Source organism: Alligator sinensis, unplaced genomic scaffold (assembly GCF_000455745.1).
Source record: "Alligator sinensis unplaced genomic scaffold, ASM45574v1 scaffold20_2, whole genome shotgun sequence".
In the NCBI taxonomy this organism is placed as follows: Eukaryota; Metazoa; Chordata; order Crocodylia; family Alligatoridae; genus Alligator; species Alligator sinensis.
Window position 1 is genome coordinate 1,777,534 of NW_005842012.1, and position 24,775 is coordinate 1,802,308.

General features: G+C 40.8%; 1 protein-coding gene across 7 annotated transcripts in view; it reads left to right on the forward strand.

Moving 5' to 3' along the window:
- OXR1 (oxidation resistance 1) overlaps positions 1 to 24,775 on the forward strand; it is a 461,315-nt gene that overhangs the window by 365,673 nt on the left and 70,867 nt on the right. For 6 of the 7 annotated variants that reach the window (XM_014519136.2, XM_014519135.1, XM_025202026.1 and 3 more), the window contains 4 exons: positions 1,533 to 1,577; positions 3,720 to 3,872; positions 12,983 to 13,167; positions 17,847 to 18,640. In XM_014519136.2, coding sequence (XP_014374622.1) covers positions 1,533 to 1,577; positions 3,720 to 3,872; positions 12,983 to 13,167; positions 17,847 to 18,640 — 1,177 coding nt within the window. The remainder of the gene's footprint in view (positions 1 to 1,532; positions 1,578 to 3,719; positions 3,873 to 12,982; positions 13,168 to 17,846; positions 18,641 to 24,775) is intronic. The other variant, XM_006021932.3, reaches the window with a different exon arrangement.

The following is a 24,775-nucleotide window of genomic DNA, read 5'->3' on the forward strand; positions in this document are numbered from 1 at the left end:
CCTTGGCTCCCACACCCATGGATTAGCCACTGGACTCCAGTGGTCCCACGTGTGTGCTCACCCCCACCCCCCCACTAATTTTTTTTTCCCTCCACCTATGCAGCACCTGCCCCAGCCCCATTCCCTCCCTCACCACAGGGATCTCAATCTGCCCCCAATGACATTAAAAACAAGAAAAAACTATAAGGGGTACATCAGCTGAAACTTTGAGACCAAAGGCATACTCTTGTTAAAAAAGGTTGAAAACCCCTGTGCTAGCTAATACACCCTCAGCAAGGCAAAGGGGAGGGGGGAAATCCTATTTAGCAGGGAGTGGTGAGGGGGAGGAAGAGGAGCTGCAGCCAGGGAGCAGAGGGGAGGGGCCAGCCCTGCTGAGGAGCAGAGAGCATGCTGGGATGCTAGGCGAGTCTGGTTTTGTCTTAAACCAGCAAGGTGGCTGGGACAGACATTGCATAAACTGCTCCGAGTCGAATCAGTTAAGTAGGATACTACATTCAACCAGGTTTATCTCAAAACGGTTTCAGCCATTCTTAAACTGGTTTATGTGCACTGAGCATCGGTTGTGTTACAGGTTTAAACCAGTTTCCGATCACTTAAACGGATTTACGTGTAATGTCTGTCCCTAGCCCTAGTGAGAGAGTTTTCCTAATATCCAACCTAAACCTCCCTCACTGCAACTTGAGACCATTGCTCCTTGTTCTGGCATCTGTCACCACTAAAAACAGTCTGGCTTCATCCTCTTTGCAGCCACCCTTCAGGTAGCTGAAGGCTGATATCAAATCGCACCAAGTCTTTTCTTCTGCAGACTAAATAAATGCAGTTCCCTCAGCCTCTCCTCAGAAATCGTGTCCCGTGCCCCTAACCATTTTCGTTGTCCTCTGCTGGACTCTCTCCAACATCATCTTCCCACATAACAAATTCTCTGCCCTCCTTCCCTCCTCCCCAGCTTTATTTTTCTATTTCTCCAGTCAGTTACACCCGTGCTGATAATGTTTTAAACAAAGTTCTGACCTGAAACTGAGTTTTCTGCCTCATTGTAAAATGAAGGAACAAGTGTAAAGAAAAATGTTCCTATCTCTTTCTTCATTCCTTCTAGGAATAACTATTAGAATATAAGTATGGATATAGCAGGCACACTGAGAAATAAATTGCTCAAGTGGAAGGGAAATCAAAATGTTGGGAATAGACCTGTCAGTCTGTGAATGTACTATATATTCTGGATATGGTAAAAAGGAAAACCTTGTTGTTCTGTTCTATTGTTCAGAGGTTATTTTGTTCACATTCCAGACATGAGAGTAAAATAGTAATCTCTAGGGTTTGGTGGAAACTGGGTATATCTCTATATTAAGTGTATCACATGGTTTAAAGTTGGGATTATCAAGGAAGACGAGAATGAATTAAAAGTATATATTTTCTTCAGAAAGTTTATTTTCAAAATTTAAGAAACATTTCAAAAGGGAAATAAAGGATTGCCATGTGCCTTGTAGGATGATTCTTAAACATTACAGTAAATAAATCCGCTTTGTTTATAGCAAAGACCGTCAGCTTTGCTAGAAGCCATGGTAACTTCCAGCAATGTAAGTATGACTTCTATGTAGCGCATGCTAGCCGTAAGCCTAGATCAGTGGTTATCAACCTTTTTAGATTTAAGGCACCCTTTCTTAGACTTGAGGCACCACTCAGAAAATGCCTACTCTTGACTTTCAAACTTTTTTTTGATTACTGAACTATAATAAAAAAATTCTTCTGTTGCAAAGAACTCAGAAAGCCCACAACAGGTCAGCAAGTTTTTGACACTGTGGATTCCTATTTGAAATCTCTGGGTTTATCTTGTGAATCCTGTGTAGGTGCCTGTCCACCTACCAATGCTAATATTGCATGGCCCCCTTTTAAAGGATCTTGTGACACTTGGGTTAAAAAGCTTACAGGCCAGTTTTAGAATGCCAGCGCAGTTCTGAAGATCTGCTGTGGGACTGGGCAATGAGAACCAGGGCAGAGTATAAAGAGATGCAAAGTATGTGGGGTTCTGATCAACAAGTCTGATTAATCATTGTAGGAGAAGTTTCAATAAGCTTGGTCACATCAGAAAACTCAAACTGCAGCTTGGATTGGTGTTTAAAATCAGTTATAAATATCTTGTGCTTCCTGATATCACTATCTGCTTAAAACCAAGTGGGAAAGCTACTATGTTGGTAGATTTCAAATGCACTTGATTAAGCATCAGTCTTAAACTAATCCTCAAGAAACAGAAATATCCGTAATGGGAATTAGTACAGAAATCTACTGCCAACATTTCTGCAGTTTCTCTCCCTTTTTCAATTCCTACAGTGTCCTATCTGACCAATGTTAGTAATTAAACCATAGGCGTGGCCTGCCTTGTGGAAAACATCACCTAGAAATATCAGTAAATATTTTAAAATAGTCTAATATCTTGCTTCTGAGTGAAGTACAAAGTCTGGTCAAAATAGTGCCTGTTTATGTGCTTATGTACTGTCACAAGCCTATGTAACACTTTCGGAAGAAGAAAGAGAGAGGATTTAAGCCCTGGGAAACCTGCTAAGAGCTTTCCTTTACTTAGAAATTTGCTAAAATGCTTTATTTATTTGCATACCACCCCACCCTCACCAGATAAGACCAGCATCCTCTCTTGGAAACGCAGAATAAAAAAATTTCCCTTTAACCAAATCAGTCAGAATCTCTTCTCTCATTTAAGATGCACCCCCCCCCAACTTTCAATCGCTAATTTTAAGGGGGCAAGGTAGGTGAATAAATAAGAGACAACCTATTTTATTAAATTTCTGAAATGTCAGAAAGCCCTGAAGTAAGGCTATGGGCCAAATGAATTGCTGACTAAATACTTGGTTAATACCCCTTGGATTGTAGAGCATATTACTAGTAGTAATTTTAATGGTGAACAGACCTGGAAAATAGAGATTGAAAGGAATGATGGAAGTCTCAAAGCACAAAAACCCCCAAACCTGTGCTATTTAATGTAATTATGAATAGTAGTTATTTTTATAAGGAGATGATTGTAAACATTGAAGATTTTCTAATCATGTGTGGAGGGTTTTTTTTTTTCTTGCTTTTAAAAGTAATTTAGGCATTGGAGCAGAGTCTTCACTCCTCCTTTCTAGTTTTAAAAGAATGCTAATTGTCAGGTTCTGTTGGTGTTTGCCAATGATTTTTGCATCAGATGTACAATGTGTCTTTCATTCCTAACTGGTAGTACTGCAGCCTCAATCCAGGATTTTTATTCCATTTCTGGCTTTATAGAAAGTCTGATTTGCATCTGTGAGCTTCCACTTTCTTCACTGAGTTTGCAGAAGAGTTACTGAGGGCAACTAAAACCTGCTTTTGATGTTATGGAAAACAGTCCTGCAGGCTGTTTCCTTCTTGCATGATGTAATACTTCAACTTGTTTTTGTGCATCTAGTTTATAAGTATCCATATTGTCTGTTTCCCTTTACCTGATCATTATGGGACAGAACCCTTGCATGAGAGAGCTTCACTGTAGTCAAGCTTTGATTAACTGGAGCTATGATTTCCATCAGCTGAGTGTCTGGCTGTCCTTCAATATTTAAGGTGTATGGAGCCACAGTTTCAACTGCTCAGCATTAAAATAGGAAATTAGAAAGATTACAACTGCACATATAAAACTGCATGCATTCGAGTATTTTTGTTTTGCACCTGGAAAATACATTTTTTTTTTTTTTTTGTAGGATCCAGATGCGCTGCAGCGGAAAGAGGCAGCTGCTTCACCAGCTTTTGCATCTGTTCGTCCTGCAAGAGTGGTATCATCCACCTCAGAAGAAGAAGAAGCGTTTACTGAAAAATTTCTCAAACTTAACTGTAACTACATCACTAATGGCAAGGTACTTAAGCTTCTAACTATTGAGCAATTTGTGTGTTAAGTTCTGCTATTTAAAATAGAATCCAAGGTAAGTTTTGTCCTGGTAGACTGATATAGTTAATCTTGTTGGCTAGAATACTTAAGAAAAACATATACTCTCTAGATTCCTATACTTTACTTTTTTGCCATATTAGTCGATTTGTCACTTGTGACAAACTGCCTGTAGCAGGGTAGTCTGTCCCTTTTAGAGGGAACAGTCAGTTGTGTGAGAGAACCCAGCTGCAGGGCACTTGAATTGAAAAGGTGTCCTACTAGGGGCTTTAAAACGTTTCCAGATATACAGGCACCTCTCTGTCCTGTAAGTAGGCACTAAAGGTTTGGGTTTTTTTCACAGAAAGGGAATTCTGCGACTCAAGAATGATTAAGTCTAAGACGGGGCTTGTCAACCTTTAAGGAGCCATAGGACAAATTAACAGAGCTTGGTCTAAAGCAGGATGCTGCCTGTGATCCAGTCATCATTGATACACCCTGAATGCAACTGATTTTTTTTCTTTTTTTTTTTTTTCTTCCCCTGCTGCTGCATCATTCCCTGTGCTATGGATTTCTGTGCTGCCCAATCCCCTTGCAGCCAATTGCTGCTGCCATTGTCCGGGTGCCATGGGCCAGGTAAAATCCCTTTGCAGGCTAAAACTGGCCCACAAGGCAATAGGCTGCTGACCTCTGGTCTAGGAAGCTCAGCAATGACTCATGAGAAATCACAGAGCTGCTTATTTTAGGCAAATTATTCAGCTGGAGTTGAAAGTACTGTTAATTCTCTGAGACTGCTCCTTCAGCATGAAGCAAGGTCTTCATTTAAATATTTCAGTGATACTTCTGTGTTGGTTAGAAGCATCTGGGGAGGGGATCTGACTAGGATTTCTGTTGCCATCAGAAACCCTAGTATAATACAGTAATTCTGGTAGAATTCTTTTCTAATGTAACTTGCTCTGCTTCAGAAACTATTTTAATTTAGAGGAATTGCTTTTAGTTACAATAGAAAGTTTGTTGGTTAAAAGAAAATAAACTGCATGTCTTCAGGAACTGAGTTGGAAGGGAGTTTGCTGGCATAGCTGTAAGTCTTGTTGGCAATCCCTCGTTTTGAGGATGGTCTCTACCATAGCTCATGGATGGGTCTTGAGGTGACTTATGAGTCCAGTTCTTGAGCCACAGATCTGCCCACAGAAGTTGCTGGTCTTTCCTCAGGGGAGAGTAGGCTGCAGGCTGGGATTCTTCTCCTTCCTCTGCTCTCCTTCTCTGCTTTGAGGGCAAGATGCTTTACCTTAAAATGAGCTGCCATTTGGTTGAGCTTGCTGGCATAGCTGTACCAGTATAACTACACCAGGAGAGCATTTCTAGTATGGGCTTCTCCTTTACTGGTAAAAACTTTTTCCAATATGGCTTTTTCCAGCTCACTTTTAGCAAAATAATCTGCATGGGCAAAAGTGGAGTCTTGCCAGTATAGCTTTAATCTCTGCTAAGGGGTTTCTTTTGTCAGTCAGATCCTGTTCTTGACTGACATGTGTCCCTAGAAAAGTTTGTACGGTAAACTTAATCCTCATAATACAAAACCACAAGTTCTTTGTTAATACTGTTCTGTCATATGTTTGTGAGTTTACTTTGTGCCCTGTCTTCCATTCCTAGATTTGACTGAGTTCTGTGAGCTCTGGTTAGTATGCCTTATGTTTTTTCAAAGAAAGACTGTCTAACTTTCATGGACTCAAATGAAAAAAGATGAGAACTGCAGGTTGGAAGTTAGTGAGTAGTGGCGTAGGGGAGGGGTATCGAACTCCATTCTGGAGCCAGCCTGCAGGCTGGACTGGGACTGACCCCTGTGGAGCAACTGCAGCACTGGGTCCAGCCTGCAGAGAACATAGGGGATCAGTTCGGGGTACAGTCTACACCTCGGGCCCCCTTAACAATGTGTACAGCACTGGTCCCAGCCTGCATGCTTCAGGGAGCATATGCCCGGTGCTGGTCCCGGGGGCCATGTACGTGGCAAGCCCTGGAACTGTTGTATGCTACATATGGTACATAGGACTGGAGTGGCTGCACATGCTGCACAGAGCTGGCACATTTGCATGCACATCTGCATTTTTATAGATTTTTCTGGAGATAGTCATTTGTGAGCCAGAGCTCATATCAGAAGGCTATATGCTATATCTCTGCTTGATAAGGAAAAAAATCTCTTGTGTTGTGACTTCCCATAAAGGCTTAGGAATTTAGGAGCATAAATTTTCAATGAATGTCATTGGGAGCTCTGCCCTCACTTGGGCACTGATGAAAGTTTGGCTTGCGTGTTGCGACATCTTCAAAGGTGTAAAACAAATAATAACAAAGAATTTTAATAAGTTCAGGTAAAACTAATGTTACATTTGCTACACAGGAATGAATTCCAAATAGTCTGTCCTGCATTTTTCTAAGGATCATACGGGATATAAGATTTTGCTATCATAGTACTACGTAAGCATAGAGTGAAACAAATTTTTTAGCCTTCTGTAAAGCTCTGCAGTTCTTTGGTTTGTTTTCTTAAAACAGTTGTGAAATTTTCACTTTGTCATACAGGTCTACTAAAATTGTTCTTGTGTATCCATAACTGGAGAGGAGGACAAGCTCTTGACCTTGTCTCTTGCTAGTTGGTTGCTGTGTCACTTGTGTACTATAGTTTTATATTTAATTTGGAATACTTTTATCAGATGAGTGGATAAAGAAGAATAAGCTAACATTTTGTTCATATTCAAAAAGGCTGTGGTAGAAATCCATGTGAGAAGCTAAACAGTTGAGGAATGAGGGGCAAAGCATTGTCTTGGATCAAAAATTGCCTAGGAAATAAAGCAAAGAAGAAGATATAAAAGGGTACATTTTTCCATGGCAAAAGATTAACAGAAGGCGCCTCAAGACAGTTCTCTGTCCCGTGTTTAAGACTGAAGGGGAGTTCTGCTGTGACCTGATGTTGCTTACTATTTAAAGAATAACTATTTGAAATAGTCTTCAGTCTGCATGAGTGTTGGAATGGTCTTAAAAGGTGTTGTTTATGTACACCTGAGACTCCAGCTTAGCCTCTTCAAACTGATCTTGATTGTTTGGGATTTATTTCAGCTGTTGCATACCATATGTTAATCTTTTCAACTTGGTAGGGGGATATTCCAGTACCCAAGGTCAGCCTATCAATACTAGAGCCAAAGAGAATCAAATGTGCATGTGCACTAAGGGATTGTCTTTATGAGGATACATGGGGAGATTAACCCACTGCAACTGAAGCTGTGAATTTTAAAGTGGATTAATTAAATAGCATTAATTCTCTGTATGGTCACACTTACTTCTGAGAGTATCCACACAGAAGTTTCATGAGCTTTTAATCCATTTTGAATTCATCTCTTTAGCCTCATGTGAGTTAATTTTCTTGCCTATATTAATGTGGGCAAGCTATAAGACCGTGGCTCTGCTTAACAGCTAAAGTTTTCCAGGTAGTCTGTTGCAGTAACTCTGGGCATTTTTACACACACTCCTGGATGCGGTGCTGGATGCCTTTATTATCCAGGCCCGCTAATTAAAAGTGCCCATGCATCGCATGTATCAGCATTGCCATGCGTCCTCGCACTGAACAAATTAGTGTTAGAGGGGCGCTTTGAACTAAAGCTCTTTGAATGTGTGTTTATTTCAGAGCGCACTGCCACCATTTTGTCAGCACGGAGACACACAGCAACACTGATACAGGTGACGTGCGAGGCTGCTGAAGTACCTCAATTTCCATGTTCCAGCAGGCTCAATTAATCAAGTCTGCTCTGATGTGCCGGATTTCCAGCTTGTCCAAGCAAGCTCTGCACCCATGTGTAGGAGCCCTGCATAGGTCAAGTAGACGGGCCAAACAGAACTGTAGCTGGGAACTTATTACTCTGAACACCTTGCACAGCACATGCATTCTCTGCATGTTGTTTATGTTCTGTAAAAGCTGCTTCAGAAAAAGTCTTGCTCAAAGAGCAAAACTTCAGCATAAACAATGATGTGCTGCAAGTGGATTTTTTTTGTCTTTAATACTTCAGGTTCTGATTTTATTTTAATACTAATATACTTCATAATATTTCTAATTAGAGGGAAGATTAAAGGCTCTAGGAAGCACTTAGTCACCATGGTTCAAAAAAGATTACCCTGATTGTGTTCAAAGGGAAATTAATCACAGAGTTACGTGGGCAAAAGATTTTTTCCAACTCTAACAGAAAACTGCCGTAGGAAAGGACTTCTATCAACTGATGGCATCAAAGTATTAATATATTACAAAACTGCCATCATTGACTGCAAATAAGACCGTATGATCACGTGAAGACTTACAGGTCTTCAACATCACAGCCCCCAGCACAGTTGATAACCTCCTTATTGGTACTCTCAAGAGAAGCATAGGCTTGAAAATGTATGGAAACTGAATCATCATATCAGTGTAAACTTTTCTTCCCCACTGACAGCAAGAGTAAACTGTCCCATGTACTGCTTGAACACTGGTGGTCATGGTATATATGTCTAGTACCATCAGTTGGACATGTTGATTGAGTCATAAATGTAGCTGTTTACATGCATGCACCCTGAAAACTATGGAGAAAATCTGAGTATCATAGGGCAACCTTTTTAGTGTGGATTAGAAATTTTGTCTCAACCGAATAAGGACAGTGTCATCTATTGAGATATCCATGACTGCTTAGACTTCATTCAAGTTAAATTTAGTCTTCACCAGCAAATTTGTTTTCATAATGTGGCACCTTTGGAGGGGGTCTACCAGCACAGCCTGCCTGCCAGCTCTTTCCTGGCCCCCCACCTCACCTCCAGTCTCTCGCCAGCCATGACTTTGATGTTATTTTGCTTGCAAGTGATTGAACTAGATCACTGGGGGCCAAGCTTTTGAGCAGGTGTCACAAGATAAGTGCTATGCCTCCCTGCAAGTGCCACTTTAGCTCCCTTCCTCTGCCTCATCTGTCACTGATTTCTGCTCCATGCCACTGTGTTCCCTGCTCCCTCCCTGTTCTACCACATGCCACACACAGGCTGCCCATGCCACTTAGGGTATGTGTAGCATGGGTTGGCCACCCCTGGACTAGGTGATCCTTACAGTGCATTTTTATCCTGTGATTTATGCAAGTAAATTTAGTGTTTGTATTTTTGTTTGTTTTCACTGTTATGACAAAAACTAGCAGAGTGACTTTCTTGTACCCAAATGTTGAAGACCTTGTTTTTAAGTGTCTGTAACTATAACTGAAGGCATGTCATGTCTCTTCCTTTTTAAGTAAAAGTAGGCATTTTGCAGTTTGACGATATAGGCAGTAACAGTTAGGATGGCAAATAATCCCTGAAGAAATCGCTTTTTTTAAAAGTATGAGCACATAAAATGCTTGAACACTACTTGTCCTTGATATAGTAAGAAAAAGCAACATAAAGAAAGGACAAGCAGCGATGAGACCCAGTCCTGGGGGGGAGATTTTTTGCTGTGATTTCACCAATGATTCTTTGATGTTCCAGTGTCAGCCACCAAGATATTTATGCTTGAGAAGTCAGGTAGTCTCACTGTTCCTAGCCATGTTAATTACTCTGAAGAAGATCAAATGAGGCATGTTGGTGGAGGACTTTAAATTATACTGACATCCCTAAAGTGTGCTAGATGGGCTTGAATTTTAGTTTTCTCTTCTTCTTAAATCCCCCTCAATTCATTTCACAATTTGTTTTCAGTGGTGCTCTATAATCTTACCCATTTGAGTCTTTTTACAATGAAGAATCTTACGTATTTGAGGCTTTTTGCTATTTGAAGCCAGAAAGGAGTAATACATCACTGGATGTTTTAAGGTTTCTGTTTTAGGGAGGGCTGTCTCTTACTATTGCATTCAGCTGCCATTCAGGTAATTACTCCTATGTAGAAGTTCTAAGACGGCTTTTATTGTCTTAGACAAATTGAGTAGTCTGTAGTAACACTGGTCTAAATTTAAAATTTGTGTATACCACTTGGAACATTACAACCTTGTAATAATGAATATGCCCTGTCTCTAATCTGTAGTTTGGCTTCAGTTTTCTGGCATGCTATACATAATGGTCTTTTGTGGCATTTACATATTCTGTAAGTGGTTATGGTTTTATATTGAAGGCTTTTTTTTTCATTACAAGGAGATGTAACTTTTTAAATTAGTTACATTTTCGTTTCAAAGCAGTAGGTGTACCCACATACATCCTTGGGAATATTGTTGTTTGGTGGACGCTGTTTCTCGGTAGAGGTCTTTATGTTTAGACAGAGCTTAGCAGGTAATGACTTTTTAACTAAAATATGTTGGTGTGAGCTGTGAAAATGCCTTATACTTTATTAAATAGGCTTGTTTCTTCTGTATGTTGTGTCCTCCCTCATTTCCTCCTCCCTTCCACTTTACATCACTAGCAAAAATCCAGATCTGGGTAGACTGTGTAGTGCTTAGTAGAACTTTTTCCAGCTCACATTTCCAGTTATTATCAATACAATTCAGTTGGTGTCCTTTCTGCTGCTGATCTTGCATGAACTAAAATCAGCGTTACTTTTTGTTTTAATGCCAAACGTACATAGTGTGTTTTAATGCCATACTTTTCATATATAATTATATGTATATAATTCTGAATGGAGGTCTGTCTGCAAAATTCTGTATGGAGACTTATGATGTAGCAGTTGGAGTACTACTTTCTAGACAAAGTAAACTCTTACCATAACACCATTGAAGCTGTCAAGGAGAGCAGTGGTATTAGAATTGGTGCCCTAAGAGTCTTTTTTTTATGTTGTATAATTTATGTTCTACCTATTTCTGTAGTAAAATGTCATAGTTTCTGAACACATTTTGCCCACGAGCTAATAAAAGGGCATTGACAGCTTTGAAGTATAGTCACTTAAAGTATTGTTGATATATACTTTTCAAAGGCACTGTTGCACTTCCTGAATTTCCCCATTGTAATTTTAGGAGGTAAAACTAATCTATTTCTGAAATGCCCATGGGAAATCTATACAAATGGTGTCAATAGTAGGAAGTGTCTTTTTAAAATCTGTAAAAAAAAAAAAAAAAAAAAAAAAAAAAAAAAAAAAAAAAAAAAAATTATAAACATAAGCCAGTTTTAATTCTACTTAAGGTTACATTTTTCCCAGTTTAAGTAACGTTCCATAGACCCTCAGTTTTCCTGGCGCTTCTACTGGTGTAACCAATTATGCATTAATAAATAGGACACTTTTTTTGATGACTTTCATATCTGTATTTCCAATTCCTTTTTAAAGGAGTCAGCATGTCACAGTCTATCAAAAGTATGCTTATTAACCTCAGTCTTAGCAAAAACCTCAGAATGGATCAACTAACTAGCATCCAGTCACTATTATTCAAAATTGCATTTGTAACTAATACCAATGGACGTCTATACACATGTAGCAAGGCTGCTTTCATTACAGCACATCAGAGCAGACTCGATTTAAATAAGTCTGCTGGAGCGTGGTCATTTCTGTGTTCCAGCAAACTCCAGCATCTCATGTATTAACATCCCCACACTGAAAAATGGTGGCAGGGGCACTTTAACTAAAGCTTGTTAAGCTTTAATTAAAGTGCCCCCTCTGTCATTTTTCAGTGTGGGACAACTCATCATGAGAAACTCCAGGTGCTGGCACTTAAATTACGACATTCTGGGTGCTGGCACTAATCATAAGACACTCTGGGTGCTCATGTCTGTTGTTCCCCACCCCCCCTGCCCCAAAGCATGTGTATAAACACCCAATAGCTTTAGATTATTTAGCTTCAATGCAATTTAAAAATGTAAAAAGACAAAATATCTCTTCTATAGACTGAACCAAAGCGATATTGGCATAGTATTTTAAGTTAACTTTAGTCAATGTGGATGAAAATATGTTGTATTTGTTTAAAAAAAACATTTTTTTTAAGTGTAAGTTCCATAAATGGCAACTTTTACTATATTGCTTTGTGTGACAGGTTCTGTGACTAGTTGAGATTAGATTTACTTCAGACATGCCGTGTGTGTGTGTGAGTAAAGCCATAGTCTGTCTGTCTGTCTGTCTGTCCGTAACACTTTATTCACACTCTCTGATTATTTGCACTGACTGGCTGCCAGACACCCAAAGTGTGACAAACAGGGACAGTGCCACCATGACAGGCAATGGAGTGGGGGGGAGGGCAAGGCCACCACCTCTGGTGTTGGTCCCACCCTCTCCTTGGAGGCGGTGGTGGGCGGAGTGACCTGGGACCCCAAGCAGTGCAGGAGAAGGGGGGGACCAGCCCCAGGCTCAACGCAACGGGGGGGAGAGGGAAGGGAGGAGGACCCGGTGGCGGGGGGGGCCGCCCACTGAGGTCCCTTCTGACCATAGAATCTATGAATCTGAGCGCGCTGGTGCGGGGTGGGGGAGAGGACCTGAACCGATTCAGGGGAGGAGCAGGCCCGGGCCTGACACAGCGGGGGAAGGAGGGAGTAGGGCCATACCCCAAAACAGAGGGGGAGAAAGGGGAGAGTGGGCTCAGATGAGCGGGGTTGGACATGGGGCTCTGTCCCTGTCTGTCGCCCCCCTCCCCTCCATCATTCTTGACAGGCAGTTTGCTAGTCTCATTTTAAAAGGGAAGCAGGGAAATGGTTGATATTAATTACTACTCTGTGGCTTCTCTCCGAATTGAAGAGTTTAAAATGAGTAGAGTAGCAGATCTTTGAAACACTGTCTGAAGATTCTGTTCAGGATTGCTAGGGTTCTTACAATTATCTGGATTATTTCCCCATTCCAGGAGGCTGGCTCAGCCTGCTCTGTCCAATTCCCAAACACTATAAGAAGGTTTAGCCCCGTTAGTTTGCAGCACAAGAGAGGACAGATTTGAGTTTCTGTCCATGAAAAGTGGCACTGGTGATACGTGTCTGCTTGAAGATACAAGGTATCTTTTTTCCGTAGGTATCTTTCATAGTTCATCTGTAGTGCTGTTAGGTAGGCAGTAGCAACGGTTGCATTAGTTTGGATAAAACCTTGAAAATAAGCTATTTCTCATGAAAAAGCTGATCAAAGTAGTTCTTTTCTTTCCTCAAACATGCAGGAAAACTTCACCACTTGTTTTCTCCCTCTCATTTTAGGGTACAGTGAATGGTGTGCTACTAGTGACACCAAATAATATAATGTTCGATCCCCATAAAACGGATCCTCTGGTCCAAGAGAACGGCTGTGAAGAGTATGGCATAATGTGTCCAATGGAAGAAGTGATGTCAGCAGCATTATATAAAGAAATAATGGACAGCAAAATAAAGGATTCATTACCCATGTAAGAGATTAGCATTGATAAAACTTTTTGCAAAAAGTGTTATTAGAAATGCATTGATAATTAGAGTAAATTAGGACAAACGTTTTTTAAGAGGAGTATCCAAGATCTATATGGAGAAACCTGGAAAAATCCGGAGGCCTTCTCTCTTTTTTTTTTTTTTTTCCTCCCACTCTTGATATGGGATGTATATTTAAAAAAGAATTTTAGGTTCCCTGTGTCCTCCTCTGTCATTGCAGTGGTCTTCATTTATAAATGTAGCTTCTAAAACAATTGCTTCGTACTTAAAATAGGAAAGCTGTTGCAACTCCGAACAAACTAACTTTTTAACAAAAACAGTTTAAAAATACAAGCAAACTTTTGAAATAGCCTGACTTTCTTAAATAGTTTCAGATAGAAATCTTCATAATTTATTTTTCACAGTGTACTCCTAATAAGAGAAAACGTGTCTCCTTCTGCTTTTTCTCTACCTAACCAAACCTGGGCAATTTGTGTCTAAAGCAGGTTTAAAATTCTGTTGAAATTGTATTTGCTTTGCCTTCTTTTACTGGAGAAATACAATGGGTTCTTTCTGAACTTAGCTTATTTGAGAGAGAGGGAGTTTGAGTTAAAAGGGTGTTTGAAGCTTTAAGTAAGGAGGCTTCCACCCAACTGTTCAGGATGTAATATGCATTTTTAAAAATTGGCTTTAAATCAGGGGTGGGCAAAATGTGGCCTGCGGGCCAGATGCGGCCTACCAGGCCATTCTATCTGGCCCGCGGGGCCCCTAAAAATTTTAGAAAATTAATATTACTCTGTCCCTGGCTGCCTGTCCTGCAGCCCTCAATGGCTTGCCAAAACTCAGTAAGTGTCCCTCTGCCTGGAATAATTGCATGCCCCTGCTTTAAATGGTGACCAAAAATCCTTTCTTCTCAGTCTGGTTAGGTTTATTTCTGCCATTTCATACTATTCCATAAGTTCTCCAGTTCATATTCTTTCATCAGAAATGGAGCACATATGACTTAATTATTTAATGGAAAAACAAGTTAGAACTTTGTAAAACCATGTTACCTTTATCAGTCAAAGTCACGTAAGGGTATAAACATATTGCAGGATACCATGGTATCCTGAAGTATCGAGGGCATACTGGAGTGCAACACAGGAAGCCTTATGTTCTGCATTCACTGAAGAAAATTTATATACAGGAGGTTAAATAACTTTAAGTGTCCTAATGCTGCCTCTTCACTAGTTTGTGTTGTAGGTCAGGTTAAAAAGCAATTTGCTGACTTGAAAAAATGCCCCAGAGAGAACTTTTAACAAGCTTTTTACCTAACAATATCATCCCATATACTCTCCAGATCTCTTTTAAGAATTACCTACCACACGGCTATCCAACCTTGGAAGCCACATGTGTTGCTGGCGTGTAGCCCCTTGGCTGCATACAGCAGGGGTGGCTCCCCTAGGTTTCTCCCTGCTGCATGGGTTGTGCCAGCAGTGCATGGCTCCCTTATCTCCCCACAATGGGCTGTGCTGGTGGCATGCGGACACCTGGGCCCTTCACTGCTGTGGAGTAGCAGGAGAGGTGGCCACAGAGGTCTGAGGGCCACATGTTAACCACTCTCAAGCTGGCAGTTGGACAACCCTAGTCTAGAACTTAAGATGTTATTTCATGTGCTTGTCACCAGGGCCACAATAGATTGACTGTGTGTTGTTTCATTTGCTGCCCAAAATTGCATGGGACCTCATTTTACCATATTTTGAATTTCTGTCACTGAGTTCCATCAGTGTTGCTGGGTTTTTTTATTTTATTTTTTTAAGTTCCCTTCTCTTGAAATAAGAGACTTTTTTCCAGAACATGCTGCATTTCATCTTTCTACCCATTTTCTCAGTCATATTAGTAGTTCTTCAGCCTTTTGCATTATCTCAGAATTTAAATGTAAAAATGATTCTCACTAACATGCTTCCTAACCTTTTTCTAGTTTACTGAAGATAAAATTACATTAAAAAGAAATAAAACAGTGACCTTTCCTGTAGCTTTCTGACCTGTAACTGAATTCACGTGACTAATATCCAAACTCATTTGAATTAATTTATAAATTAATTTCTGAGACAATGTGTCAAATATTACACTAGAATCACAAGAACAGATAAGGTCACTTCAAATTAACATGACCACTTGTTTGGCTTGTGCTGCTTTCCATTTATGATGTCTTTTAAAAAAAAATAAAATAAAAATTCTCTCTTCCCAAGGAACTTTTTTTGTTTATGCTGTACATGGTGCCTGATATGTAGGGCATGGTTAGAAACAGCCCCTGTGTCATGCAGCCAGAGCCCAGATGCACAGAATGATCATTCAGATTGTTATCTGTTTAATTTTAAGATTTTGGATGAATCCTTTTGGGTTACTAGTCTTTGAGCTATGTTGTGGGATGACATTGTGAATAAACAGGGCCCGTTAAGGTTTTTCCTTGAATATTCATATGGCAGTAGAATCAAGGTATGGCATATGTAGCAAAACTGCCTTAACAGTGATATGTCTGTAAAGGTTTGAGGACATACGTTGTCAGAGGATTGTTCTAGGATTTCCGTTTCTGGGTTATCAGATTTTTACTGCAAAATAGATTTTTTCCCCCTATAAAAATAAGCAACACTGCAAAAAATACTTCAAAGTAGATTATTTTCTAAACTATATTTTTTCTAATAACTGACCTCAGAATTAAAAACTTGCAAATTTTACCTGACCTGGGATTGCTTTTATGTTTATATCTACTCCTGCTGGAGAAAATTCTTATGCTTTATGGTACTTGCATTTTATGCAAGCTTGATACATGTATGTGTGCATGGAGAATTTAAAAATGTCTTTTAAATAAATGAAAAAGAAAATGAAAAGGGGGGGAAAAACTGGCCACCAGAAAGTCTGTCTGTCATATTGCTCTGTGTTTTAAAAGTGTGTTATAACTTAAACTACTAATGTGTCCAAACCACTAACAGGCCCATGAATATGGTGTCTGGTCTAAGCCAGTTCTCAGCCGTTTCAGAGTTGGGGCACTCCTCCAACACTTTTCTGAATGTGCAAGCATCCCCAGTTGAGAAGTAGGTGCTGCCTCACCTTCAGTGCTTCTCAGCCAGTTGCTGCTACTCCAGATAACTTTTCTGCCCCAGCTGCACAGCCAGCCCAGGAAGGACTGTGGCATGTGCATTAGGACTCTGGGCAGCATAAAGCAGGCAAGAGCTGCCTCTTACTATAGTTCTACCTGCACCCATGCTCCTCTCAGAAATGGGCACGTGGGTCAAACTGTCACATGTGCCCCTATTTCTGGGGAAAGCAGGGGTTGGCGGACAGACTAGGAAACGCTACAGCTGAACCAGCTTCTTGCCTGCCTTAGGCTGATCAGAGAGCCCTAATGCAGCAGCCCTGAGACCAGAGCAGTTTTTGATTCAATTAAGACTAAGTATATGCTGATAATTAGAAGAGATCTGTGTTGCAATATGTATACTGCAATGCAGATTTAAATGGCTTTAAAATTACTCAAGCACTTCCTATTAGTATATTTACTTAAAGAATCAAATAACTGGTTCATTAAGACTACTAGTCAAGGAATCTAATCCATATGACCAACAACCCAAACACATTAACCTGTAACCCATCTGAGACGGAAAGGAGTAAACTTAATCCTGATCTATTTTAGTAATTGAACAACTTGGATTTCAAGAGGAGATGTAGTAAATAGATCTGAATCTTGCGCTGTCCAAGTTAAGCTGTCAGTATAAATTGAATTGAGTATACTGAGTGTCAGATGAAGTCTACTTAAAACACTTTGTAGAAAGAGGTATAGTTTTTTGCTGCTGCTGAGGGCAGGAGGTGAAGGCATAAACTTCAGTGACTATAGAATTTGACTGTTTCTTTTAAATAGTAGAACCAATAAGTGTTCTCTTTTTGTCTGTACTTCATTCTGTCGTTGTCTGTGCTAGTCCATTTTCTAAGCTGTTTAATCTTAGATTAATAATAAAGAATATATCTGTATAGATAGATATAGATATAACTATGTCTTAGATGAGAGAGAAGTCACTTAACAGAGCAGTTCTCAATATTTTGCACCTTATGTCCCACCTACATAAGGTAAAAAAATCCTGGTCCCACTGGTTGACGAGTGGGGGGAGGGGATCCCCCAGAAGCCACGGAGGAGGGGGGGGCCCCCCCCCCCCAGCCGATCCAAGCGTGCAAAAGCGAAACCAAAGTCGTGCCATGGCACTTCCCGTTTCGCCACCACGACCCAGAGGACCTTCGCGTCCCACCAGTTGAGAAACCCTACTTAACATATGAGATAGAGATGCATTGCTATGTGTCCGGTCTAATATAAAGTAGCAGACCTCCTAGTAGTATAGGTGGAGCTTGCAACAGCAAAGTTCTTTTACCCATCTAGCTTTTCTGCCAATATAATAAAGCCTATCCCAAGAGTTTCTTTCATAAAGCAATTTAATGGAGTTGGAAATCTCCCTTCTTCCTCCATATTCCTATACTAGTAAGAGTCTTCAGCCTACAGTTTATCTTATGATCATATGTGAAGATGATTTGCAATATGTTACGTGCTTACGTTTTGTTTAAAAGTTTCCTTAGTTCCTTTCAACACTAACTACTACTTACTACATTTATGAAATAATACATGAAAAGCACTTATACTTTCATTTTGTTTGCTTAACAGAGAGATAGAACAGTTATCTGCCAGGGATCTCTGCCACTTCAAGAAAAGTACAAGAAGCAATACAGATGAAATGGACTCAAGGATTCGAGATACTGGGAACGATAGTGCCAGCACTGCCCCTAGAAGCACAGAGGAGTCGCTTTCAGAAGATGTATTCACAGAGTCGGAACTCTCTCCAATACATGAAGAACTGGTTTCTTCAGATGAGCTTCGACAAGACAAATCTTCCGGAGCTTCATCAGAATCTGTCCAAACAATAAATCAAACTAGTGCAGAATGTTTAACCATAGTTTCAGACTCAATTAATGTTCCTAGTGATTTAAAATCCAGTATTGAACTGTCTGTAAATGACAGGAGGTTTGGTACCCATATTATAAGTTCAGAAACTGCTGAAAAGGAAATGAAGGGAGAGGACAATGTAGGGGGAAATGTTGCAAACATCCTTTGGCAGTCTTTGCAAGGAGCACTGCACAGCGAAGAACATAGCACAGTTGGAAGGGTTTGCACAGATCAGGATACCATGCTAGTCACCATACCAAAAGGAGAGAGTGAGAAAAGGGAAGAATGTCTGCCTTGTGAAGATATCATAGACTGTCAAAAGAGAGAGACAATTAGCAAGGGAAAGCTAGTAAGGGAACGAACTCGAGATTCAGAGACAGAAGTGGAGGAGCTTCGTAAACTCTGGAAGACTCATACTATGCAACAAACCAAACTACAAAGAGAGAACATGCAGCACGATGCACAAAACGAATTTAAACTCAAAGTGATGGCTGAAGGAGATGGACAAATGGAAGGTGAGCAAGTCAGAGTTTATTTTCAGGTACACTGCATGCTATGTATACCAGTACTACAAAAGTGTTTCTTTAATTTAAAAAAAAAAAAAAAAAAAGAAGCTGTCAATGTATTTTCCTAGTTACTGTAAATTGTTCTTGGGAAAAACTGAGACCCTAGTAGTTGCATAATGAAATTTCTTCCTGGTTGGAAGTCAGACATCTTCTGGCTGCCGAGTCTGGAAAAATTTGCTCTTTACAAAAGAGATGGTTTTGGTGAGAGGGATGAAGTATAAGGATTAGGAGACTTGGATTGGTCTATGTTGCTTCTACTTGTCTGCCTAGATTTTTGTCTTTACAATAATATTCAAATATTGTATATTATTAATAAAGTTTCAGACTGGCCATGACTGGATTGTTCAGTTCAGGACCCGAGACAAACTGTGCTCCTCATTATGTCAATTAAGCCCTAGTCCAAAAAGACCTTCTATGGATGAATTTTGCTTTTTGATGCTGAACATATGCAGTGTGGCTGAGTTAAATGGGAACTCAAAGGTTATGTAATTATAAAAGTTATTAGTGATTTAATGTAATGTTAAGGTTGAGATATTTAAGATAGTGTTCTGCATTTAATTTTATTTATTGTGTCATTCCTTTATGGTACTGAAATTGGATGAGGTTAAACACACAAAAGCCTTTCCCAGCAAAGGAGAGCCTGATAGAACGCAGAAAATAAGCAGATATTTGGTTTTCTACCTATCTTCATTCTTCCTAAAGGTCAATTATAAGGGGATTTACCAACAAGGTATTCCGAAAGGCTCTTGCAGTAGCACAATTTTATATTAAAAAAAAAAAAAAAAAAAAAAGCCTGCATTTTTTAAATTTTTAAAGTCCTGCTCTGAATGGTATTATTTCAAAGTGCAAACAACCACTTTGAAGAAAGTGTTTGGTTTTTCACTTTTTTCTGTTAAATTGTTGCCTCATCTTATGATGCTTTTAATTATCACTCACAGAAGTGAGCCAGGCCTTTTACTCATGCCTTCTATAGGTCCAAAAAAGTTACCAAGGGTAATACCTTTCACTAACTAAGTTAAGTTCAATTAAGTCCCTAAACATAATTATAAGTGATGTTATCCATAATTAAGTATTAATATAAGTCCCTATAATTATAACTCTTTGTTATGTTTAAGAGCAATGTTTAGAGCTTGCCTGGAACTCTTAAACAGATGCCCAAATATGAAGTTTTGTGTGTTTTTGGTTTTTTTCTTTGTCTTGTTTTTTGCTCTGTTTATAAGAGTTAGTTAATTTTGGAAGATAAAAACCATTGTTGCATTGTTCTGTGATAATCTTGACTTTAATATCCTAAATTGCTATAGAAGTGGCATATTATTGAAGAAGTCTTCTAATTTAGCTTGATGGTTCTTGTGTCTTTTTAAAGATTAGAGCCATTTTCCACTGCTGCTAGTCACTGTCCTGCTCACAAATGAAGGTTTACAAGTAATTCAACTTACTGTACTTGACCTATACATGATCTTTTGTAATACCCTCCTATATTTAATTACTTTGCAAGTGTGCAGTTCAACTTGTGTTTCATCAGAAAGTTGAAGAGAGAACCCAACACATATATAACAATAATCTTCATGTCAGCGAATTTAGACTGTCAACTTCTGATATATTTTCACGTGGATTAACATGGGTGTGCATGCTTCAGAGGAAACATTAAAAACTTGTTTTTGTTTGTATATTCAAAAGTATTTGGACATAGTTCTTCAATTCCATGTGCTTTTGTCATTTTTTAGCTGTTAAAACTTAGTTTTTGTAGCTGTACAGTTTCTTCTGTTTGAACAATATTGTTGTCCTTCTGACTTTATATAAAATAAGAGTTGGAACTTAGTTTTTAAACCATATGATGTAATGATAAAGGGCAGTCTCTCCCAAATATGGACTATAGAGACTATCCTAGCAGTTGAACCACTATTAAAATTTAGTTCTCACATTGGAAAACTACAGCTTAATAAGTTTGACCATTAAATAGTACCTTACTCCAACAACACCTATATTTTCTTCATAAGCAAACTCTGAAAATAATAGTGCAGCCAGTATCTCAAGCAGTTATGAGAGAATGAGGCTTTTAAACACAGGTGCTGGCAAGTAGCTGAAGTTCATTGCCTTGTGACCTCTATCAGCTCTGAAGCTTTAACATACGTGGCAAGGATCAGTCCTATTTAATTAAGTTGCAACTGTTATATTTCCCTCTATTTAAAAAGTGCATCTAAGACCATACCAGCTTGGCAAGTAGAACAACAAGTGAACATGGGGTGTCTTGATGGCTTTGTGATCACACCAAATTTGCTTGTGGGTTTTTTTGTTTGTTTGTTTTGTGGCTCCTCTTTCCAAGGTCTGATCCAAGGGTAGCTTTCAATTTGGCCTCTGAACTTCTTTTCTGGGGGTGCAGTGTGTTTCAGCAAGAGGGGGATAGCCAGACCACATTTGCCAACACAGAACATGGTTACTAGCATGCTCGATGTTTATAAATGGAGAGAAGGAATTATCCTTGGTTTGCTTTAGTTACCTTCTGTCCTACCTAGAATTTACCTTTAGGATGGCTAGAGGGTACAAGTTTCGTGTTGTTTAGCTACTAGACAATGTTTGAGACTTGATAGTCTCTCCCATATGCAGCAGGGATTTTGTCATAAGGTGTCTGTGTTCTACTTCCTTGGTGCACAGTTTTTAATGTAAAGGGATATTTGAGCTGTGATCATGCTGCAGTACTGAGGTATATTTTGATATTTTAACAAACTTAAATTTGAAGCCTTTTCCAGGCCTTACTTCAAGATTTTTCTGCTCTGTTTTATTAAATTGTATGATATTCCATAGACTGAAGAAGAGCTTGGTGCAGTGGGATGGAGCAGATACAGCATATATCTATTGTGAATAATCCCTTCTTAAATTATGGGTCTGTCTCTAATTATTCATCTGGAGTCCTATAACTATCAAATTCTAGCTAAAATCGGTTATTTTGCTCTGTCAGTTTGTATATCAGTTCACATTTTTTTTAAAAGAAAAGACTCTCTACTGTTTTTAATTCAGTGCCACACTTTAAACTCAAAGCAGTTGAGATGCTCCACAGGTGCATCTCGAGTAGAGCCAGGGAGGTGATCCTCCCCCTCTCTGCGACGCTGGTCAGGCCGCAGCTGGAGTATTGTGTCCAGTTCTGTGCGCCCCATTTCAGGAGGGATGTGGACAACATGGAGAGGGTCCAGAGGAGGGCCCCCCGCATGATCCGGGGACAACAGGGCAGACCCTACAGTGAGAGACTGCGGGACTTGAACCTATTCAGCCTCCACAAGAGAAGGCTGAGGGGGGACCTGGTGACCGTCTATAAACTCACTAGGGGGAACCAGAAGGGTTTGGGGGAGACGCTGTTTCCCCCACCCCCTGCTGGCATAACAAGGAATAATGGGCACAAGTTGATGGAGAGGAGGTACAGATTGGACATCCGAAAAAACTACTTCACAGTCAGGGCGGCTAGGAGCTGGAACCAACTTCCAAGGGAGGTGGTGCTGGCCCCTACCCTGGGGATCTTCAAGAAGAGGCTGGATACTTACCTGGCTGGACTCATTTGAGTCCCATTTTTGTTTTTAGGGTGAGTGGTTTTGTTTGATTGTTTTTGTTTTTTTTTTGGGGTTGTTCTCCCGCCCTGGCGGGGGGTCGGGCTAGAAGATCTATTAGGTCCCTTCCGACCCTGAAACTATGAAACTATGAGAACTGTATACAGTTTCTTCGATGGTTTTCTTGTGGTATCTTCCTATATTGATATCACTATAATGGAACACTTTCAGTTCAAGAAATTCTAGAAATCCTGCTACTCCTAAAGATTTTTGATGGTGGAAAATAGCAATGTAGCTTGTAAATTCTGGATCTGCTTCCTGAGATGCCTGGCAGTCTTACTAACATCTTCTTTGACATCCCTTCAAAGTCAGCAGGCCAAACCTGCAGGCTAGGGACAGACATTACACACAAACTGGTATAAGTGATCAGAAACTGGCTTAAATGTGTAATAGAACAGATGTTCAGTGCACATAAACCAGTTTGAAAATAGCTGAAGCCAGTTCGAGATAAACCTGGTTGAATGTAGTATCAGTCTTAACTGATTTGGCTCAAACTGGTTTATGCAATGTCTACCTTAGACCCCTTGCTGGTTTAAGATGAACCAGACTCCCCCAGCATCCTGACGTGCTCTCTGGGCTGGGCAGGGTTCTCTGCTCCACAACAAGCCTCCCCCTCCCCTCTGCTCCTTGGCTGCAGCTCCAGCACAGACTGGGGGCCGCTTCCCCCCCCCCCCCCCCCCCCCCCCGCCCCCTGCTACGCAGGAATTCCCCCCTCCCCTCTGCCTTGCTGAGGAGGTTTCTGTATATTAGCTAGCAGACCACATGCTGGCTACCAACAGGCAGAATCAGCAGGTAGCTGGTAATGTCCCTCTGTTGTTTTCTTAATGGGATGATAAACACTATGTTAGGGGTGATAAACACTGTTATCAATTCCCTGCTAGGCTAATCAGAGCATCCTGCTGGCGTCAGGTCACGCCCGTCCCCGTCTTCCCCCCCCAGTTCAGTACTGTGGAAGGGATGGGAGGACTGCTCAGGTGTCCCCTAGTTTGTAGCCTGAGCCACTGCAGGCATGTGCCTGCATTTCTGGGATGTCTGTATAAACCAGTTCAACCTAGCCAGGTCAGACTAACCTGCAAAGATTGAATCAATTCAGGCTCAAGCTTTTTGAATGTCTGTCCTTAGCCACAGCGTTAACTTTTTTTTCTCTCTGTCAAGACACCTATATCTATTATAAAAAGATAACAATATATTTCTGTACTGTGAGCATAGGTTCTGTGACAGACTGGGATTTATATAATCCTTCTGTGTTAATATTGTTCATATGTTAAAACGTTGTGCAACTCGGTTTACTTATAAAGCTAGCACTCATAGAAAGAAGGCTTAATAGATTCCCTCCTAAGTGCCAGGTTTGTGGGACAAGATGGACCTGTAGCATCCACAGAGTCTTAGTAGCTTTGACATATCAATGAAATTAGATGGCCCACACCCAGGAAGCTGGGAGGGGAAGGGGGAGATGAGCATAACTGCATAGAGGGGAGTATGAAGTAAGGATTGTCAGTTCCTTGTGAGGGAGTCTGGGGTCAGAAGCAAGTTTGGGAGCTTTGAAGAGGTTGGAGAGAGAGACTGGGGGGAAGATTGTGGGGCTCAGGAGTCTGGAAAGACTGAAAAAGAAACAGCTGAGTATTTTGGGGGGTTCCCAGAACTGTGCAGGCTGGACTGGGGACAGAGGGACTGCATAACTCCTGTGGGGGTGCTGAGAACCTCTGTCTGGGTGGTCTTTGTCCCAATAAATGTCACCCAGTTGAAGAAACTGCCTGCTTTGCTGCTTGAAATGTTGGGTTGTGTTGGGTCTTCCTAACAAGAGGTAACATCCCTCTCTGAGGAGTAGATCTACAGTAAAATCTCCGCTATCTGGCATTTAAGTAACCGGAATACTTTACTAACTGGAATTTCCGGCTGGCTAGCCAGATGTGGTGAAAGGGCGGTGGAAAGCTCGCATGCAGTGGCAACTGCTGCCACCCACCACCCTGCGATGCTGCTGCTCTGTGTGTGGCCACTGCCAGGCTTCCCCCTCCCCGCTCCGCCAGCCAGACATAGGGAAGAGGGGTGAAGGAAAGCTCACACGGCAGCTTGCGCTCCCGCTGCTCCACACTGCTGCTTCGCTGTGCTTCTGCTGCTCCGCATGCACTGCCCTGCGCTGAGCACCACTCTGCCATGCTGCCACCGCTCTGCGCTGCACCCTGCAGCTGCCGCCACTCTGCATACAGCCGTTCCTCTTCTTCCTCCCCCCCCCCGCTGGGTTATTTCAGATAACCAGAGTTTTTAGTGTATACATAACCGGCAGTCCCCTTACCCTGGGGATGCTGGTTAACAGAGATTTTACTGTATATGCCAGTCCTTAAGTCAAAGCCACAGAGAGCCAGGGAATGTGAGGGACTGAAAAACCAGGATTCTCAGTTAGGAGCCTGGGCTCCCCCCTTATTCTGGAAGCCAAATCTAGTCTGCTTTGGCAGTACCCTCAAAGACCAGACAAGGCCACAAGAGTCCT